The sequence below is a fragment of the Pogonomyrmex barbatus genome, unplaced genomic scaffold (genome assembly GCF_055798465.1).
Source record: "Pogonomyrmex barbatus isolate J1 unplaced genomic scaffold, ASM5579846v1 scaffold5, whole genome shotgun sequence".
NCBI classification, from domain to species: domain Eukaryota; kingdom Metazoa; phylum Arthropoda; class Insecta; order Hymenoptera; family Formicidae; genus Pogonomyrmex; species Pogonomyrmex barbatus.
This window is the reverse complement of record NW_028297149.1, coordinates 9,242,301-9,263,014: the sequence shown is the minus strand read 5'-3', so window position 1 is coordinate 9,263,014 and position 20,714 is coordinate 9,242,301. Positions and strand designations below refer to the sequence as shown.

The 20,714-nt window shown below is 31.8% G+C and overlaps 1 protein-coding gene and 2 long non-coding RNA genes across 5 annotated transcripts in view; 1 reads left to right on the top strand and 2 right to left on the bottom strand.

Annotated features, from left to right (window-relative positions):
* Positions 1-3,118: 3,118 nt before the first annotated feature.
* On the top strand, positions 3,119-16,493 carry LOC105427455 (protein peste). 3 transcript variants are annotated; one of them, XM_011639174.3, is made up of 10 exons: positions 3,119-3,348; positions 6,415-6,663; positions 8,562-8,722; positions 11,189-11,333; positions 11,570-11,776; positions 12,830-13,041; positions 13,452-13,917; positions 14,184-14,257; positions 14,370-14,569; positions 14,693-16,493. In XM_011639174.3, the coding sequence occupies exons 2-10, from the start codon at positions 6,547-6,549 to the stop codon at positions 14,719-14,721; spliced, it is 1,611 nt and encodes a 536-aa protein (XP_011637476.1). In that variant the 5' UTR covers positions 3,119-3,348; positions 6,415-6,546; the 3' UTR covers positions 14,722-16,493. The 3 variants fall into 3 exon arrangements, with proteins under 3 accessions (XP_011637476.1, XP_011637475.1, XP_011637477.1); XM_011639173.3 differs by having other exon boundaries at positions 3,140-3,348; positions 14,370-14,583; XM_011639175.3 differs by lacking the exons at positions 3,119-3,348; positions 6,415-6,663 and adding an exon at positions 7,861-8,002 and having other exon boundaries at positions 14,370-14,583.
* Positions 5,867-7,762, bottom strand: LOC148935434 (uncharacterized). The gene is made up of 2 exons (XR_016140483.1): positions 7,694-7,762; positions 5,867-6,842 (listed from the first exon to the last, which is right to left on the bottom strand). It is a non-coding gene; the product is annotated as an uncharacterized LOC148935434 (long non-coding RNA).
* Positions 16,494-16,605: 112 nt separating the features above from the next.
* The window catches only part of LOC148935433 (uncharacterized), a 115,442-nt gene continuing 111,333 nt past the window's right edge, over positions 16,606-20,714 (bottom strand). Inside the window, exon 3 of the long non-coding RNA XR_016140482.1 lies at positions 16,606-17,224. This is a non-coding gene — a long non-coding RNA (uncharacterized LOC148935433). The remainder of the gene's footprint in view (positions 17,225-20,714) is intronic.

The following is a 20,714-nucleotide window of genomic DNA, read 5'->3' as shown; positions in this document are numbered from 1 at the left end:
TATAACGATTAAAATATATACAGTGACTTATAAAATTAATCAAGCATTTAGAAAAGTACAAAAATTTGTTTAAAATCTGACATAAAGCTACCATTATTTTATAAATATATTTTATTTATATAATTATATACTTTATGTATATAAAATGTACAAATTACAAAAAATTATTTATACAAAAATTATTTTATACTTATTTCGTTTTCGAGATATTTAAAAAATTTCAATTTTATAATTAATTCTATATCACACTAGTCTAATATACTCATTAAAAACTTTGAAAAATATAATTTACACGAAGAATATTAGTGCAAAAAGAAAATATAGAAAAATTGCTATTGAAAATTACCAGAGATTACGAAAGTTTACCGTTTGCCAAACTTATAAACTTTCAATCGGGCAATTTTCATAAATTTTGTAAATTGGCTCAAATTTTACTCTTAAAACGCCTCTGCGGGCGTTAACATTAAACTTGCTCCCATCTAATCTCTCTTCAAACGGGCATTTTTATCTTTTTAATGCTTACGCAACTGATTCTCGTGTTTAATGTCTTTAATACTCTGGCAATATTCCGTAGCATTTCATCGTCAGTTTTGTGACAAAATCACGAAAATTGATTATTTTCTACTAATTCCCAATTTTGATTTTATTTACTGCATAACTTTTTGATGTATAATAAACTTTCTGTAGATCAACTTTGACATATATAATAAATATATACAATAAGCTTTCTGTAGATCATCGATCGAGATCATCGGATCAACAGAGTCAGAAAAATGTATGTATATATAAAACACGAATGAATTTTTCACACATGATAAACAATGACGACTGGCAACAAGGGTTGAGAGGTGGTGGCACTTCATAGGCTTGCTATCTGCCAAGAGCGGGATCATTCTCGTCCAAGTTACATATCGGCAGTCTGTCCGGTGTCGACGGATCGTTTGGAATATTAAGTTTATGATCTACTTCTCGTAAACAATCGGTAGCTTTTGATAAAAATACGTGTAATAATCTCTAATAGTATCATTATACACGAATTAAAATGTGAAAAATGTGTGAAGAAGCTAAAATAATAATGACATTACGACGGAAACAGAAAAAAGTGAGAAGAAGACGTACACGTGGCACACTTCTTGAGTGTCACGCGTTGGCGCGTTTGACTGCAATTTTTATCTTCAATGTATGTAATATCTGAAAAAAGGAGGTCAAGACCAAGGATTAAAGGCGGGACGGAATTGTCTTTTGGCTGCAAGTGAGTCTGAAAGTGATTACTTAGAGATCTTGAGGAGCACGTACCATGGGCAGCCATGAGTGTGTCGACAGACAATAAATAAATTTCGAGGATGAAAAAACTCTCTTTGGTATATTACGATAGCAATATTCTTTCAATTCTATTAAAAGGCGTCCTCCAGACGTAACGAACCAGCACTACTTTGTTTTAATTGCTTCCAAAAAAATGTGTAGTGACAATTTTCGCTCACATTCAATTAAAACTTAATATCGCGACATGTTCATACGAGAATTAACGATTACTTTTTAGAGAACTAGAAATTATTTTTTAAGATACGTGTATTGTATCGTCCTGTAATATTATAGATGCAAAAGTATTGACCGATTTATATATCCGCCCACACATTAAACAGATTTTTATATTAACTTTGTCGTTGGACTATCTTCATCTCTTGAATTCTAATCATAGACAAGGAAGTGTCGATAAACTGTGCGTATGAAGTGCAAAATCGGATTACTTCCATTCAATGCACTGACGCGGTTCGACGATGTGACAATAATTTATTCAACATTTATGTAAGGTCGCGACATAACAAGGCTAACAAGTTTGCCTCGTCAATAGGGCTGTCCTTCTTAGAAGAATTAGGCTATTCATTATGTTCAAATTTATTAGACATGCAGCTTCGTCAGATCAAGTACTTGTAACAGAAAAACGTTAGTCTATTTGTACATGTAAATTATACGTCTTTCTAAGCAAAATTTTATTCTGAATGACAGAGGTCAGCCATTTTTATGCATATGCATATGCATTCTCATAAATGCAATGAAATATGTGGCTAATCATACACATGCAACGAACAAACAAAAAATCCAATTTTCACACCATTGGCTTAATTGGCAGGAGGTAGAGTTGAAGTGTGCCACAAAAGTGTACAAAAAAATTTAGCATACATTTCTACCAAAAACTTGAGAATTATTATACCTAAATTTTATAATTTTATTCTTGCATTTTTTAAATAATATACAACATGAATGACTTTAGCATAGAAAAGTAATGAATTTATAAAATATTTAAATGCGTGATAAAATGTAATTAAAAATATAATATTATCAATCAATCTTTTTTGAGGCATATATAATTAATCAAAATACGATTTATAATTATTATTCATTATAAATGGATGTAATAGGAGCTATGTAATCATTCATTATGCTATCCATAAATAAAAAAAAAAAGTATGCACCGTTATTGAATTTTTGTAATATTACGGAACAGTAATTTAATTTTAGTTTAAATATTTATTCTTCTTCCAAATATCACTTCTACGAACAATAATTACTTCACGGTTGGTCATGAAAATGAAGAGTTTGCAGAGCAGACAAACCCAGTCGCGACGAAAGAATTTAACCCATTCTGTGTATCATTGATGGCCCTGAACTCTTTCCTTCAAACCGTTTGACATTTTGAAAAAGAAATATATCTTGTGTTATATGTTCTATGTTAATTATAAATTGTTTTTAAAAAGTTATTTAAGTTCTTTGTTTTATGGTACATTTTTCCTTCAATCTTCTTCTTATTATTTTTCTAATCTTATAGCTTATAGTACGGACAATTCGATATCTGTATTATTAAAGATATAATAAATTAATGTACAAATAACATGGATCACACATAGGTTCATACATCTGCCGAATGAAGAGTCACGTGTAATTGGTGCGATAAGAAACGTGCTAAGCGACAGAAGGCCGAAGTCTTCCCACGTGGTCGCGTTTGAGCATCGTAGTGGTCAATTTGTTGGGTTGCTAGTTATAAGGGGGACTATCTGGAAGGGAATAAGGCGCGGTCACCAGGGCGCAAGGGATCGAGATGGTCGGAGAAAAATTCTTCCTAAATGGAGGGGGTAACAGACGTTAGATACTGCCTGTTGATTCACACTGCTCGTCAGTAATAAACGCGTCGTATAGAGAACCGGATCGCAGAGACACGCGTGGAGTATCAGTTCCTGCATTCGACGGACACTGATCTGTCGTTTTCCTTTCTTGTATTTAAAACAGAAAGCTGATTTTCCGTGTGCTTCAATGTCAACATTGAAAAGAGGACCTATAACTTCTTGAACAGTAAGTTTCCCAATTAAAGTAAATAAATTTTAAAAGAAAATATCTCTTTCACAATTTTGAAATCGACAAGCTATAATGTGAAATAATTAGAAATAAATGTTATATGTATAATAATATTAAATAAATGTAATAAAGCATTTTATAAAACAATTAATTGCACATAAATTGCAAAGAATCCGTTATAAAAACTATTTTCGCTTATAGCATAACAATTAGATGCTATTGGACTAAACTAATTTACATCAAGACTAATTTACATCATACATAATTTAGAAATATACAATTTCTAATTGTGTATACACACACACACACACACACACACACACACACACACACACACACACACACACACACACACACACACACACACACACACACACACACACACAATAAATCTCATAAAAATTTATTTATTAAGATGATTATATATAGTAATTTAAGTATACCATTTATTAATTAAAATGTTTTCACTTTTACTTAAACTGACAAATAATTCAGCTCATAATAATGTCAAATTGTTATTTCTTATATACTTCAATAATACATGTATTGTAAATTTTTGACAATTAGAAAAAAATGTAATTATATAAACCACACGTGATGAAAAAAACAATATAAAAAAATCTAATTTCTTTATAAAAAATTTTGAGCGATAAAAATAATATATCAAAAGTACATCATTCGAGCATAATAAAAGCAATAGATATTGCAATAGATAATGTGGGACAAAAAACGAGTTATGAAATAACCTTGCACGATCATTGTATACACATACATATAAAAATTACACATTACACATGAAATTAACATTAAATTACGTGATACGATAGGAATTATATTCGTCATAATACAAGGATAATCAATAAGAATTTCAAATTATATTTTTGTAATTGTCCCAATTACTTAGAGAAAATTTTCCGTTAAATAAATCTTCTATAATTATAATTTAGATTCCATAAATTTAGTTACTAAGTTATTTGGCAAAAATAAATTATATATTTATTTTATTTTTATTTGCCATTTTAAGTATTCTAATTTAATTTAAGATTTTTCAGAGTTCTTTCTGTAAATTACTTTAGAAAAATTAATCTTGAATTAATCTCTCTCCAGCGATAAAGTTATATATATATTTAATAAAAAATGTATAGTAGTCAAAATATAACAAATATAATAATGACATTTTTTTTAATGTAAATTATTTTGACATTTATATAGACAATGACAAAATAAAATTAAAATTATAAAGCAATCAAGAAGTAAACACAGCGATAAAACATGAAAAAAATTTTAATCAATAAATTCATATGTAGACTTTAATTACCATCATCAATTTACTTAGTATACAAAGAATCTTTATTGTGATTTATATTATTTGCATATTACATATTTGATCGATCATTTCATATTATTGAATGTATTAATTTTTATTAAATGCGATATCCGAAAATATTTGGAAGTGTATATAGTTTTTGTTTTTCTTGTTTCTCTTATATTTCGATGCAAGATTAGACTAGCAAGAAAAATCTACTTTGCAATTTTATTATTGCATAACTCTTTTATATGCCATTATTTTATATTAACTATTCTTTAAATCTAAAATATGAATATTAGAAAGAATATTAGAATTATAAAAAAAAACGTTAAACAAAAATATTTTTCATTTAATTTATATAGACTTCAATACAAAATTTATATAATAGACTAGGATATTATCGTATTTATGTAAATATTTACAATATTAACAATTTATTAATTTGACGTTATATACCAAATATTAATTATTTCTTAAATATTATATTATATCAGTTTTTTCGCATAATTCACATATTATCATACGATAATTTAAAATAATAAATATATCTTAAAACAAGTTATGAAAAATAAATACTATGATTACATTATATTTGTAGGTAGGATAATATTACATTCTACATATCTATAGATTAGATACCACATTTATTTGCATTTAAAATAATCTTATAAACATGCTTTTTATATCAATTCAGTTTCTTTGTATTAATTAATTTTAATTTTGATCAATCTGTAGCAAATTTCAAATTGCTTTGTAATTATTGATTACAAATTCAATGATTATGTATGATTATAATGATTATAAAAGCTATTATGTAAGAGATCATGAAGAAGATGAAGGATAAGCTGTATTTAATATTCTATACTAACTTTTAAATTAATGACGCATGCAATCATATATGCAATCATATATTATTCAATCTGTCAAATCAAAGTACACAGACATGAATAATAAATATATTTTTCTTGATATTCTTACATAGATTTTCAAAACGTTTTTCCCATTACGATTATTCGTATATACAAATCTTGTTTATCTCTCAAAATTTTATAATTTAGTATAGTTTATAACAAAAATTTAAAATATCTATTCCACCAGATAATTATAAATATCTAAAATCTAAAAGTAACTCTTTTTTTATAAAGCTCTCAACTTTCCAACAATCGCTTTGTTCATTAACATTTTGCCCAAAATTTTTGTGATTAGTTTTTCTTTTTTTTTTGAGAGTCCTTAAACATCTGTTTACAGATGTCTGGTATGCATAGCAACTTAGGGTTACCATCCATCTTCTTTTCCCCGGATATCGTTTCCTTTTTTTAGGGCGTCCGGGGACGTCCGGGGGAATTTTCTGAAAGCGTCCGGGATAATTATAAGAGTCCGAGGTTTTAAGAAATCTTCTAAATATTGTTTTGATTTAGACGTTTTGATTTAGACGTGAAATAATGATTCATTTACTATTCTAATCAATTTTATTAATTTAAACGCATTTTTGTACATGTTGCAATCGAAATGTCCGAGGTTTTTGGCTTGTAAGTTCTAGTTTTGAAAATTTTAACATCGCAATCCTAATGCCAATACACATGTGAATCCATGAATGCGTCTATTCGTGCCGACGCCTACATATTTTTAGTCGGATGGAAACTCTATTGCCTTAAAGAAACGCGCTACGCATACGCAGCGGACACGCACATGTTTACGCGGCTACGACATAAACTCATCGCTGACCGGTAGATTAGATACGTTTTATCTTACAGACTCTGAAGCGCGAAACGCCTGGAGATACGCAAGAGCGAGAGAAGTGATCGAGAAGTAAACCGACCGCTCGAGTTCAGAGAGCACATGCTGAGGAGACGAAGATCGGCGCATGCGGATATACATGTGTCACCATGAGACCGTGGATGAATAAGTCCCTCAGCTTTGGAATTCTAGGGCTCTTCCTGATCGCCCTTGGTGGTGCCCTCTGTTTCCTATGGCCGACAGTCTTCCATCAGATTCTTCAAAAAGTGAGTGCGAACGATTTGATTATTACATTTACTCGCGACAACGAGTTTTTTCACTTATTTCGTAAAACCTTTTACAAAACAATAACTGAAAACAAGATACGTGACGTCTTTCTTTCTTGTTCTTGCAGTGACATTTACCTTCGATATTTGGTTTAACTTTTTTCCTTTAACGAGCTAGACTGAAACGGATTTGTATATTGACATTAACAATCTAATCTCGTTTATAACACGAAACGCGGCCTGTCTGACCGCATCGTCACCGCGTCATAAATATAAGATGCAAAATATTTTCGAAAAAGTGGATTATAAAGTCGTATTATAATTCAACAAATTAAATGAGATTCGGAATACTTGATTTGAAGATAAAAGGGTTCACTATAAGGATAACTAATATTTTCATTTACATTACAATAAATATATATACGTAAATTATAAAAAAAATATATATATAAATATAAATATATATAAATATATATAAATATATATATATATATATATATACTTATATATATATATATAAATATATATATATATATATACTTATATATATATATATATATATATATATATATATCATATAGAATTTGTCAGATCAATAACACTTAGAGATTAATAAAAAAAAATTTGAATTTTTAAGTCTCTGATGCTTCTTATTTCTGATTCTATTTTTTATCACTCCAAAACAAAGTGACAAAAAACTATGAATTAATTGCTTATAAAAATGCATAAGATTGTAAAAAATGCTTGTTGACTATAAGAAACAGGACATCAATAAAGCAGTTCTCTTTTATTATGTACTTCATGAGTAAATAATCTTGCTCTTCTCTTGTTTTCCATGATAATTAATTGTGAATTATTTTTAATTCGAGATTTATTTTCAACAAAAAACGATGTCGACCCTGGAATGTTGACTTTTCAAACGATAATTAATCACACGATATCGAATTTTCTCCAGAATGAAATAAATGAGATCGCGTCATCCACTATTGCGGAAAATAAGCTATATTCATTAACGTGTCAAGTATCATACTACATGCAAAGGTCGTTTGCGATAAATAAGATCACTCGTTGAACTGGTCCACATACTATACATTTAGAGACTGAACACTTGTCTCGGCGCTAGTCCCGGCCCGATTGGAAAAGTGGCCGATTGTCCCATTAATTGATGTTTCTCTGTATCGCGATTCGTCGCAAATGGTTCCATTTCACGCCACCGGCAACATCGTCGCGCGCGAATCTTGGTGTTGATAAAAATAGAGACACTTATCGTGCCGCATCTTGCCGTCTTTGTCCTTCTTACTAAGGCACTCCCGCAACTGACACAAAGATTAGTAAACAGGTGCGAATAGATTCTTATCCAATATCGTCGGCCAGCAAATCTGATTGTTATCATTTCGATTACGACTGGTTTATTAAGTATTAATTAATGATTTTTCAAATGTTATATTATAATTTTGTTTCTTTTTTTTCCGATCGTTGGTGAATCATAAATTGATATTGTAGTGATAAGTTTTCCTCACTACGTCACATCATAAGTGAGATATCTTAAATTAAGTTGTACATAACTGCACATTATAATATATAAATAATTTAACATTTTTAGTACTTTTTTTTATCAAGACACGTTGAATTGTTTTTTTTTTTTTTTTTTTTTTTTTTCTTTACATTGTTGTGGTCGTGTGAAGTAGTTACTAACAACTGTTACGTGTATTCATCAGCGCAGAACGCGATTTGAATAGCTACTTAAGTGCCACTTTATAAGGAAATCATTTGCATTGTCATCATTGCACTTGGGTACAATCAGTGAAACATCATCAGACTATAAAGCGACAATTGCTCTCATCGGCCATTGTTTCTGGCTACCGAATGCAGTAAATCTTCTTTCTTTTTATCCGTAGGAATTAGCTCTCTCGCCAACTTCCAAGAGCTTTGAAATATGGAAGGATACTAGTAAACTCCCGCCGATGATTTTGAAAATATATCTTTTCAACTGGACCAATCCGCATGAATTGTATGTAAGGAAACCGCATTTCACACAGCTTGGACCATACAGCTTCAGGTAAGCGTGTGACCCAAATGCATTTTGATAATGAATAATCATAATTCATAATTCATAAAATCGGCATTCAAAAAGTAAACGGATTGAAAACGCATGTCCTTATATATTCACAAGATCATAAATTTCTTGTGCAAGACTCGTTGCAAACTTTCATTTGGCTGCGTTAATTCGTTTTCATTTCACAATACAGCCACAATTTCTTGACGTGTATAAATATTATTTAAGTAATCAGTACCGCGTCAATGACCGCGGAAATATAAAATTTCGAGGTCATGCAATCATCGCACATGCCACTTCAGATAAGATGAAATTATAATCGTGCAGTAGTCGACCGCAGTTAGAGTATAATGAATTTCAATCGAATCGATTCTGCTTAACATAACATTGCGAATTAAACATCCTATTTATCATTTCATATGTTACACCTTTTAAACTTAAAAACATATACAAACAAAGAAAATTAAACAAACAAAATTGGTTTTTAAGATAAGAAGTTTATTGTTTGTTATATAATATTTGATAAAAAGTTAATTTGTTATATAAATTCTAAACATTAAAAAAAAATCACGCTAAGTATGTCATAATATTATCAACTTTAACATTACGTAATCAAGTTGGGATCATCGACAGTCAGTTTAAAATACGTTTATGTGATAAAATGCATAATCAGTAAAAAAAAAAAAACTGTTAAAAACACGTTTTCCTTATTATAAATGACTCGTCAGTTATACCGTCAATTAAAAAACATCTTGGTAAGAGCAAAATTTCACTAAAATTTCATATGCGAAGTACAATGACGATAAAATTATTTTAATCAGACTCACTATAAAATTACAACGCGATAACGAACTCAACGATGACAATGAACTCAATGATGAAGAAATAATTAACCTCGTTGTATTGACATCTTAATGAACAATAAAACATGCCGGTCCAATCACGCACGCGATGCGTAGGCGAGCTTGTGCGAGGTAATTGACTAATTAATTACTTTCTTCTTGACCGTAATAACATGTACTTGCGATTCTTCGGTAAGTGCCACAGATGCACTTTTTCGCTCGTTCGTGTCCTTAATTTGACTGGATTATTTTAACTGGATTACTTAATGTATTTCAAAATAATCGTGCAAAACATTAATCAAAAATTCAAGAAACATTCGGCACTTTCTACATTCGACATTTCGCAAGAACATTCGCACACGAAAAACAAAATATTGATGATAAATAGTGGGTATTCACGATAATCTCAATGAACAATTTCCTCAGCATAAACAGTTTAGTCTTGATGATAGAATAAGATGATTTAATAAGAAAAATAAGCGTAATAAGAAAAAAAAATTGCAAATTAAATCAAACTTCAGCTGTGTAATTGAAACTTTAAAAGAGTGAGCTTGAACGTCTGTGATAATCGTCAGTGATACATTAATTTATATAGATAAATATCGAAGCGATTTATAATGAAACAGTTTGACGTATTTACTTCGTAAAAAATTGCTATTAACTGGATTGACAACTTCTCACACATCTGAGCAATTTGAGTTGATTAAAAAAGTCTGTTATGACTTTGTTTATGACTTTGATATTATTAATAAGCAATTTCCAGCGGGATTTTAAAACAATTTTTATTATTAATTGCTTCAATATTCCTTACAAATTAGTGTACGATTAAGGATTGTGATTCAAAATCTATATATAAAAACAGATCAATCCCTCTTCTTTATCATTTTCGGCCATCAATATAAATAAAATTATAATCAACGAGATATAAATTATGTGCGATCTTTTCGGAGTAAATCAACTCGTATAAACAGCCATGCTGATTTTTACTTCAGACCTGTCTAAAATAGAACAAAGTCCTCTTTAAAATTCGTCCGCAAATCTAACTCCGTCTCTAATCTTGTGTCAGTTATATAAAGATTATATTTGCTTCTTTGACAATAAGAGAATATTAGGTATGATCATCATTATTACGTCCTGTATGATTGCGTAGCAATTGCTCCGTTAATACTAATAAGTAAAATATGTAGGTCAGTGTCTAAATCATCGTTAGATATCATTTTCCAGCGAATATACAACAATCGATAAAATATGTATTGATTAAATTAATGCAGAAAATGTTATATTATTTAATTTCAATCCAATAAACATAAATTAAACATAAATTTAGTAAATTTAACGTAATTTAATATAAATTAAACGTAAATTTAATATAAATTAACCTATATACAAGTGGGATTACTATGAGTGTTTGAATTCAGTTTGTATTTCATTATTATATAATATTTACTTCTAATTTATAAATTTACGAATAATGCTGGACAATTAATAAAAATTTATTATACAAGATCTTTTCACTATTTACTTTTTACTATTTACTATATTTACAAGATCTTTTTATCATATATAAGAGCAAATGCAAATAAAGAAACAAAAAGATAGAAATTGTTAGTGCACTTATGAATTGCAGGGAAGTAAGACAAAAGGACAACATTAAATTTCATCATGAGAACAAAACTGTTAGCTATTTCCAACGACGGTATTGGTACTTTGACGCGGAGCACACCAATGGAAGTCTTAGCGACATCGTCACCAATTTGGACCCCGTCGTTGCGGTAAGTTGCAATTTATTGCAGCTTTTGTTGCATACTTAATACAATAAATTGAATTCTCAATGTCAATTGCAATGTTAGAAAAATAAAATAATCGATAAAACAATCGTATAAAGGCAAAACAACCGAATGGATTCGGATTTCCATCTTGTTTAAACTTTAGCTTGATTTAAAAATAAAAGCGCAAATGATTAAGAAAAAAATAAGAATATTCGATGCTATATATCATCTTTTTTCAGTCTGCAGTGCACAAAATTCGATACTGGGAAGCCGAATGGCAGAACTCATTATCTATACTCTTGACTACTACTGGTCGGCGAGTCCACAACAGTAAAACGGTGAACGAAATGCTATTTGCAGGTTACTCCGACAATCTACTCACCATGAGCAAAATGATGCCCGTGGACGATGTTCCGACTTATGATCGTTTCGGCTGGCTCTATATGGTATGTCTGCTAATAAGACGGCTTATCTCTTCTTTTCTCTTAAAGATTCATTCTTAGTCATCAGCGCGAATAAAGAACCATTTTAATGCATGCGATATATTAAATGTACTTCAAGGACGCGCTTTTATCATCATTCATTTCGTTTCTCGAGGAAATTATAACTCGTTTTAATTTTTCATTTACTTTAAATATTTTTCTTTTTTTTTTTTTTTATTTACGCCTCTGTCTCTCGAAATATAAAAAAATCTTGGATTTTTTTTATCATTTTATAGTAAACTGCTCGCATCAATTTCATGAACAGTTTGAGGCACTGATGTCAAAGGTAATATTTTAGTGGCATTGGGGATCACTACGAGCAAAAGCTATTAATATCAAGCAAATAGTGCATGGAGCATTTGAGTTGCATGGTACTAGGCAATGGCGTTATAGTCGATGAGTACTTGTAACTAGATTTAAATTGGTAATGAATGGAAGAGATCATATATAGGTCATACCATGTAACGAATAAAACGTTCCAAGATATATTCTATTTACGTATCACATCGGTGCTATTATTCTTACAAAAATTAGTAATTGATTGACACGTAAAAATGTATCTCTAAGCACTTCAAGAGAGTGATGATTATATTGTTGAAACACTACTGGTTTTCGTAGAGATAATGATAACATGCGTCACTCACGAAAATAAATTAAATCGCTATTTTATCGGTGTTTTATCAGTGATAAAAATATTATAAAACTCAAACAAAAGCACAATGTAGTTAACAAGAATATACGAATCCATGATAATGCGGACGAATAAATTCTGATAGAATAAGTTAAGTGCATTTACAAATTTCGATCGAATTACTAAAAGATAAATTGCTAAATAAACATAATAAGTCTGTTTTTGCTACACTAAGTTGCATTAAAACCATTTGTCTCGCTTTTATCAAACTTTCGTCAAATATATGTATATCTATATCAATTTAAATACAACGAGTGTAATTCAATTACAAAAAACACTTTATGGTTACAAAAAAAACTTCAGTTAGTGCTTTTTTAATTATGCAGAAAAATGGCTCCATTGAAATGGATGGACATTTAAATATGGAAACAGGCGAAGAGGACATCAGCCAATTGGGAATCCTAAGAAAGTGGAATTATAAAGACAGAACGAGATATTTCAAAAGTCCTTGTAATGATATCGAAGGCAGTGCAGGTGAATTTTGGCCACCTAACAGAACAAAGGATGATATTAGTATATTCAGTGTAGACATATGCCGGTTAGTAAAAAAATTATCAAATTCATAATCAAATTCAAAATAGAATAAATTATCACGAATTTCCATTCATACGCTGCTAATAAACGATTCTTCATAAAAAAAAATCAAGATTTTATTTTACTATAAATTTACTATAAATTTAAATATTAAGATGAGCTCTTAATTTCATCATTATATAAATAAATCATTATGTAAATAATGTTATAATCCAATTATAATATCTTTCCCTATCTAATGATCGCAATTTCGCGAGATCAACGTAATAAAATACATAATAAATACGTTTAATTATCTTTATATCGTCGCGTTAATCAGGAATAATCAATCTTTGGCGCCGCTTTGGCATTTTCTCGTACATCACACATAAAACTCTCGGTCTTATCATCTCACATTATATTACATTATTCTAGTCCGATAATCTACGAATACGAGGGAACGGTTTCTTATTTGGGCATTGAGGCTTATCGATATACTCTCGACAAGAAGACCCTCGGAAACGATACGAGACGACGTTTTCCACATGAGCAAGTGAAATTTTTCGAGCCAACCACAACAACCGAGGATTTCTTCGCGGCCGAGCATTCGGCCGAGATGGGATTCACCACGACCACCGAAAGTGCCTCGGACGAGCGCTCATCCGAGAAGAGTTCGGACGATTATCCCGACGATAATCCGGATATCATTAATATGGGTCATTGTTACTGCAACGGCGAGTGCACGCCGTTGGGTTTAGTAAACACAACGTCGTGCCGTTACGGCGCGCCGGTATTCATCAGTCTACCTCACTTTTATAAGTCTGATCCTGTGCTTCTCGACCAAGTTGACGGGATGTCACCCAACGACAAGGACCATAGCTTCTCCATCACCCTTGAACCCGTGAGTGGCGATTTAAATAATCGTTTTTAGGGCGTGAACGATAAATCCGTCGCGATAGACATAACAACGGTCAGTCAACTCCGCTACTACCACGAGATACTAATTTATCGCTTGTCATCCAGTTTATCAGGCACAGAGGATGTAACGTGATAATACGCGCTATTGAGAAAGCAATGGTGCTATATTGTATGCGAAGCTTCACGTTATACGATAGCACTTAGATATTTAACAAATATGAAAGAAAACATACATGCTTGATATTTCAGACGACAGGAATTCCTTTAGAAGTAGCAGCCAGATTGCAAATTAATCTTCTTCTACACCCATCGAAACACGTGTCGTAAGTATATACTAAATGATAAAAAGCACAAAACCAAACCATATATCTCGAAGAAAAAAAAAAATCTTAGGCAAAATATTTAGTCAAAGTAAAAATTGATACGTCTGTTTAGGCTCTACAGAGACGTGCCCAAGATTTACATGCCGATGTTTTGGTTCGACCTAAAAGTACAAGTTAACGAGGAGATGGCATCTAATTTAAAGAAATTACTGGCACTTCCAATAGTGATGTTAAGTACTGGCATAGCAATGATAGTTGTCGGAATATGTTTAATTGGCATCATAGCGTTCCTGTATCTCAAGAAGAAACGACGTACGTCTTTAAGGGTATGATTATATGATTCATGAAATTTTTTTATTTCTCTTCGCATAAATAAGAAAATAATATTATTCGGAAAATATTCCTATCGTAATCGACATATGCGCAATATTATAGACTGCCGCGCCAGAAAAGACAGTCGATGAACCGTCTGAGAAGAAATCGGAAGTATTGTACATGGATAAAACGGGCAGCAATGAAGAATCTAACGTCAGATCCGATCGCCGTTTGTATGCGAAGCTTTACTGAATGTCTCCACAGAGAGACCTAGAATAAACAGTGTAGGAAATGGACAATTTTGACACTTAAATTACTAAATGGCAATTTTTATCGTGTCTCAGTCCTATTATAAATAATTGAGTCTATTATACCAAGATATGTCTCAACGAAAAAGAATGCAGAATGTTTCACGTGTGCCTATATAAACATGATCGTAGGTAATTCGATGCAATTTTTTACATACTGACGTATCTCAATATATACTTTGCAAAAAGTAAGTAATTACAGAAAACGGATGTTAAAAAACAAACAAGATATGATGATAATTATATATTGTATATAGATTGCATAATACATCTCACATGATTATTTCTTTAATCGATTCCTGAAAACATACAAAATGTTTCGTATGTTGAGCTTAACGAAATTGCGTGGGATAATTGTGTAACAAAGTTTTAATTACTTTCTTCCTCCGATTCAACAGATATTTCTGCATACATATAATTAAAATACAATACGATACAATTATTATCTACTTGAATTGTAAAATAAATTGCAAATCGATTTTTTTTAATTCGGTTATTTTCCGATTCATTGCAACGCTGAAAACGAAATTGCCTTCATCATAATGAACTGTAGATAATTCCCAAGCAAATACCAAGTTACAGTTATATAACTATTAGTAATAAATATAACTTATTGTAATTTTTTACTCAACAATATAATTATATAATATGTGTGTTAACATATAACAATTACATTATTGAGTGGGAAATTACAACAATTGTAACTATAACTTGTTGTTTGCTGAGTTATATGTTAATCTATAGAAAATTGTAAGCTATTTTATACTCTATAAATATACAGTTACCGTCGTGATTGAATGTAAGCGAATGGGAAGATGAAAGAAAAGGTACAAAAAGCTTTAGAGTGACAAGCGTCGACATTGCGAGAAACTCGAATTTGTTTTTTCGCAAACAATTGTGAATTGTATCTCTATTAAATTTAGACTTTTAGATATTGTTAAGATACGCACTAGACAACGAATTACGTCAATATTTAAGTGTGTAAGTGTTACGAGATATATGTGTTAAGTGCAATATCTTATTGCAAATATGCAATGTATAATATATTACTCTTGCATCGCAGAATATTGGTGACATGCCTTGACGTTAATTGTTAATATTGATTATTATTACAGGATTAACTCGTACTATCCAAATATTTAGACATTATAAAATAATATAATCTCAAGATTATATTATTATTATATTATGTTACGGCTTTCTTATACGAAGCAGGCGTGATATTTGATGTAAAATCTATCTTGCCTGTAGAATTAGTAAATTCTTCCATACGTATGTTTAGTGATTTCTTTGACATATTATCACTATGCAGAACAAGCTTATTTAAAATTATGTGCCATTTTCCTTATAATGCCTCGCGGGATAAGTTATACAACAAAATTTGTGATATACTTGGAATTGCCTCATTTTTATTTGTACAATAAAAAAGCAGCCGTTTATAAGTGGCAATAAAGTTTAGACTAAGCATTATGTATTCGACTTGAGAGTCGTGAAAAATGTTACCACTTCTAATGTGACTTTAAGTGAGTACTATCAATGGTATGTGAAAGTATGTATGTACATGTATTGTATGTTTCTATATCAAAATACATTGAATATGTTCTAATAGAAAATTTTACACATGTATTTTAATAAAAGATCTATATCATTTTAGAAGATTATATTGTTCATTTTACATTCGTTGCGTTTCACGGTAAAAATCGAATTTGAAAACGATATTTTTTTTTTATTAAGTAAATTATTCAAATTTTTTTCTCTCACATTTTTGTAATTACCGTGCTTAAATCGCATCTCGTCCTGTAAAAAAATGTTTTATCATTCTTAGGTAACCATTGAATTATCATAATTACCAATGTTGTGTGATGTTAATGTGAATTACTATATTATGAACATATGATAACGTACTTCTGTTAAAGAGTTTGAACATTTTTTCAGAAATTCCATAAATTTATTGCTTATGAGTATAAATTACGCATAAATCAAAAATTTATATCTAGTTTGAATAATTTATTCAAGATGCAAAATTTGTATATCATGCTGTATTTGTACGCCATTGCGCGGTGTATAATGTCATTAAACATTTGCAAGACTGTGTTGCATAATCTCGATCAAACTAGTGAAACAGCTGTGTCGCACGCAAGTAAGATTACTTTCACTATCGTGTAGATTAATAAAAGTATTTGTAATGCGCAAGAAAAATACAAATCTCGATTGCAAGTTTGCTGATAATGAAATGCCGATAAGGTGATCTTTTTAATGAAGAATTCGTGGAATCATTGTCGTGCCTACTATCGATCACCGCAAGTCGTGACTGTGAATGTTCCTCGTCTGCGAAAAAACACACCTAGAAAAGGGTTGTTACAAAATTTATTTATACGTGTAATAGGAAGATAAATATATAACCCAAAATATATAACGTCATATAAACGCCAAAATATATAACAACTTAAACGCACATTTTCAAAATCTAAACATAAAATAATTTTTATAACATAACCTACAATTTCTTCTATTTTTAATATTTTCTTAATTTGCAAATTATATTTAAATTCTAAACTATCTATTAAAATAGATAAAATAAAGTGTTTAGATAATGTATAAGAATTTTTAAACGTTCATCAATAATTTATTAACAATTGTGTTCTATTTTTAATCACCTTTGTTTAAAAATTTATTGATTACTTAATTTAATACAGTTGACATGTTCACATTCACATTCTCTTTGACATAAACATATTCTGGGATAAATATTTTTTTTTAGCTCTCAAACTGCTGACGAATCTTATCAGCAAGATTTATAATCAAGATCTTTTATTACCACATATATATTCTCGAGAAATAAATTACAAAATCGTATAAGTCTATTACTTTATTAAAAGGAAGAAACGCTGAGAGGCGTGGGAGCCTTATCCTTTGTAGAAGACCAATTATCGATTTACCTCCCTCGCCTTTATCCTCTTTTTAAAATAACTCGTTCGTATTGTAATTGTAAGCTATATATCGATTCTTTGCAAAGATTGACGTCGAGTTTTAGCGAGGATTAACCGCGTTCTATTTTTTTTAGATCGCAATCTCCTATATCTGTGTGTCTCATTTGGGGCGTCCCATTTTTAAGATAAGAAAGAAGAATAAGGCAACGGCTAAAAGTAAGTACGGGCCTGATTTGCATTATAAATGTTCCTATTTACTTTCCACGCGTGAAAACGCGCGACGGTAGACAATGGGGAAACATCTTTCGATATTCAATTCCCGATGCGTGACAAAATGCGCACACGTGCGTGAAACAAAGCGGAATGAAGGAGAGAGGCGGCAATGGTGGAAACATGTAAATGCGGATGCAGAAACGCGCATAGATCGCGATACTCACGACGTGCGTGCATTTTTCTTTCCTTTTGTCTGTTTCCTCTCTCGCGACGATGCAGATAAGCCGCTTACGAATCGCACGCGTGCATAACCCGGGCGAGCCGGAATCGTGTATTTAAAGCGGCGCACACGCAATTGTTGACTCTGAATGTTGAATACGCAAACGAGTCGTCAAACAAACACACCGGGAGAGCCGAGAGTTATGACGGAGCGAGGCATACGGTGCGGAGAAATTTTAGGATATGAATAAGATCGCGCATAGGCACACACATACACATATATGTATACGCACGCGCGCGCGCACGCACACACACCCCACACACACACACACACACACCACACACACATCACACATTGACGGTGAATGATACGCGAATCATCGACGATCGAAAACACAAACGTTTCCGAATACGTTTGCACAATAATTTCGTTAATAGTTTTTAATTCCTCGCATTCGCGAGCTTGATAAGACAATGAAAATAACATCACGTTCGTTGAAACGTCTTATCTTATAATTATCTGTTGTTATCAGTACCGCGATGGAACCTTTATTATTGCCTATAATTAAAGACGCGCTACGTTTCGTAAAGGATCATTAAAATATTCCATCGTATGAAATATTTTAGCTCGGAAGATAAAAGCTCGGAAGAGGTGCTTCAAGTGTATATTTATCCGCCATGGGAGAGTACCATATCGATCGACGTGCTCGATCGTATCTGTCGCCGAATCAGATCTGTAAATGGGACGGCTCGAGAATGTGGCAGGCTATTGACAGAAAGGTTCGGCTTCCCTGAATTCTGCCGTGCTCTTTGTTTTTCCGCACCGGCGAGTGAAATCTGCGATGGGACTTAGCATATGGACGAAAATTGGAACGTCTAATTGTCACGTCTGCCTGCCGCGACCGAACACGGAACGTTCTTTTTTAAAGCTGATATACCCGAGCGAGTTCGTCTCTCCTCGCTTCGGATACGAACGAAGTGGAAGAATCTCGGTCTCGAGCAACAAAGAATAGCGTTCGCCATTGTCTCGTGGAAACACATTTCTCTATTATACTTTATCACAGCGCTAAAACTATATTCATGGTCATGGCAGTCGAAGAAATTTCAAGTACGCACGAATATGCGGGATTAACAATTCGCTCACCGAGAACAGAATTTACACGAATTTACAAGCAATTCGAAAACATTTTTCCATATAAGTTGGATATTTTCATTGCCTGCGAGAAACATTACTATAGGAAAATGATTACTTCTGGAAAATTCCAAGTATATCTGATTCGAGACGATAGTCGGAAAGATTGATAAAAGCGCAGCGAAAAGTACTTCCTAAGTAGAGATCAAATTTCTCTGTAATTGAAATGATCCATCGAGCTGATTAAGGCCGGCAATCGCGAATATTAGAAAGCGTCGCAGTGTGTTTTCAACTATTCTGAGAACAAGATTGCATAAGCAATGTAGGATCTCTTCAATCTCTTTCGTTCTATATTAACTGCGTCGTTATGAGTGCGCTATCAAACATGAAGCAGGAGTATAATCAATGACGCATACTGGGCTTATTATGTCGCTTGCACGAACTTTGAGCAAACATTACTTTACGTGACAATGAAATCTATATATAAAGGGAGGAGTTCCTTAAGAAACGAGAGGACGTCGTCTCTAAACGGCACAAAAGGGCCGCAATTCTAGCGCTAAATAACTAAGTCGCCCTTCTGTAAAAATGGCGTGACGTTCGTTTCGTGAAATTAACTCATTAACACCGCTGACCCGTCGTGCCAATTTATACACGTGGACAATAATCGTGTTTGTGCCCCTTGCGAACGGACGTCTCATTAAGAGTGCGGCATGTGTCCAAGACTCTTGGATTAATTATAAATTTCCGATAAATAATATTGGTAGACCGTGGAACTGGAGAAACGAAAAATTTATGAATATGCAAAATGCGCGATTGAATATCTAATTAATTATATTTAAATTAAACTCGTGTACGTATCAAAGGGTTAGATAGAAGGGTTGCTCTCTCTCGTCGCAGAGGTAATTACGATTTTATCTTCGTTACCGCAATCGCAAATAATCACTACGTTTCCTTTTGAAAACGAGATACGCGTATGGCGATTTATTGGGGCATTTAATGTGTAATCAAACAGTCATGAATCGCGGGCTGAGCATCAAGGAACAATTATTCATGAATTCAGTGAAATATTTGGAGCGCTTTGAATTGCTCTTGTCAGCACGGCAAAAACGATAAGGGTCGTTATTTTTTTTTTTTTTTTTCCATAAAATATTACGCGTCATAAAATATTACGCCATATCGCATGAACTTGTCACATAATACGATTGGATGATTCAAGATAATGCAGAAAATGCAGTAACAATTTGATGGCAATTTAATGCCAAGAGGTGCGGTGTTTAATAAGCATGCTTTAGAAGAGATGACGCTCGTAAATATCTATCTTGAATTTCCTCGAATTCCGC

Excerpts from the sequence above, each read along its gene's own strand:
- LOC105427455 (XM_011639173.3), top strand. The coding sequence starts at position 6,547 with ATGAGACCGTGGATGAATAAGTCCCTCAGCTTTGGAATTCTAGGGCTC. Across the intron at positions 11,334-11,569 it reads ATTTGGACCCCGTCGTTGCG|TCTGCAGTGCACAAAATTCG; the intron begins GTAAGTTGCAAT and ends ATCTTTTTTCAG. Across the intron at positions 13,042-13,451 it reads TTCAGTGTAGACATATGCCG|TCCGATAATCTACGAATACG; the intron begins GTTAGTAAAAAA and ends ACATTATTCTAG.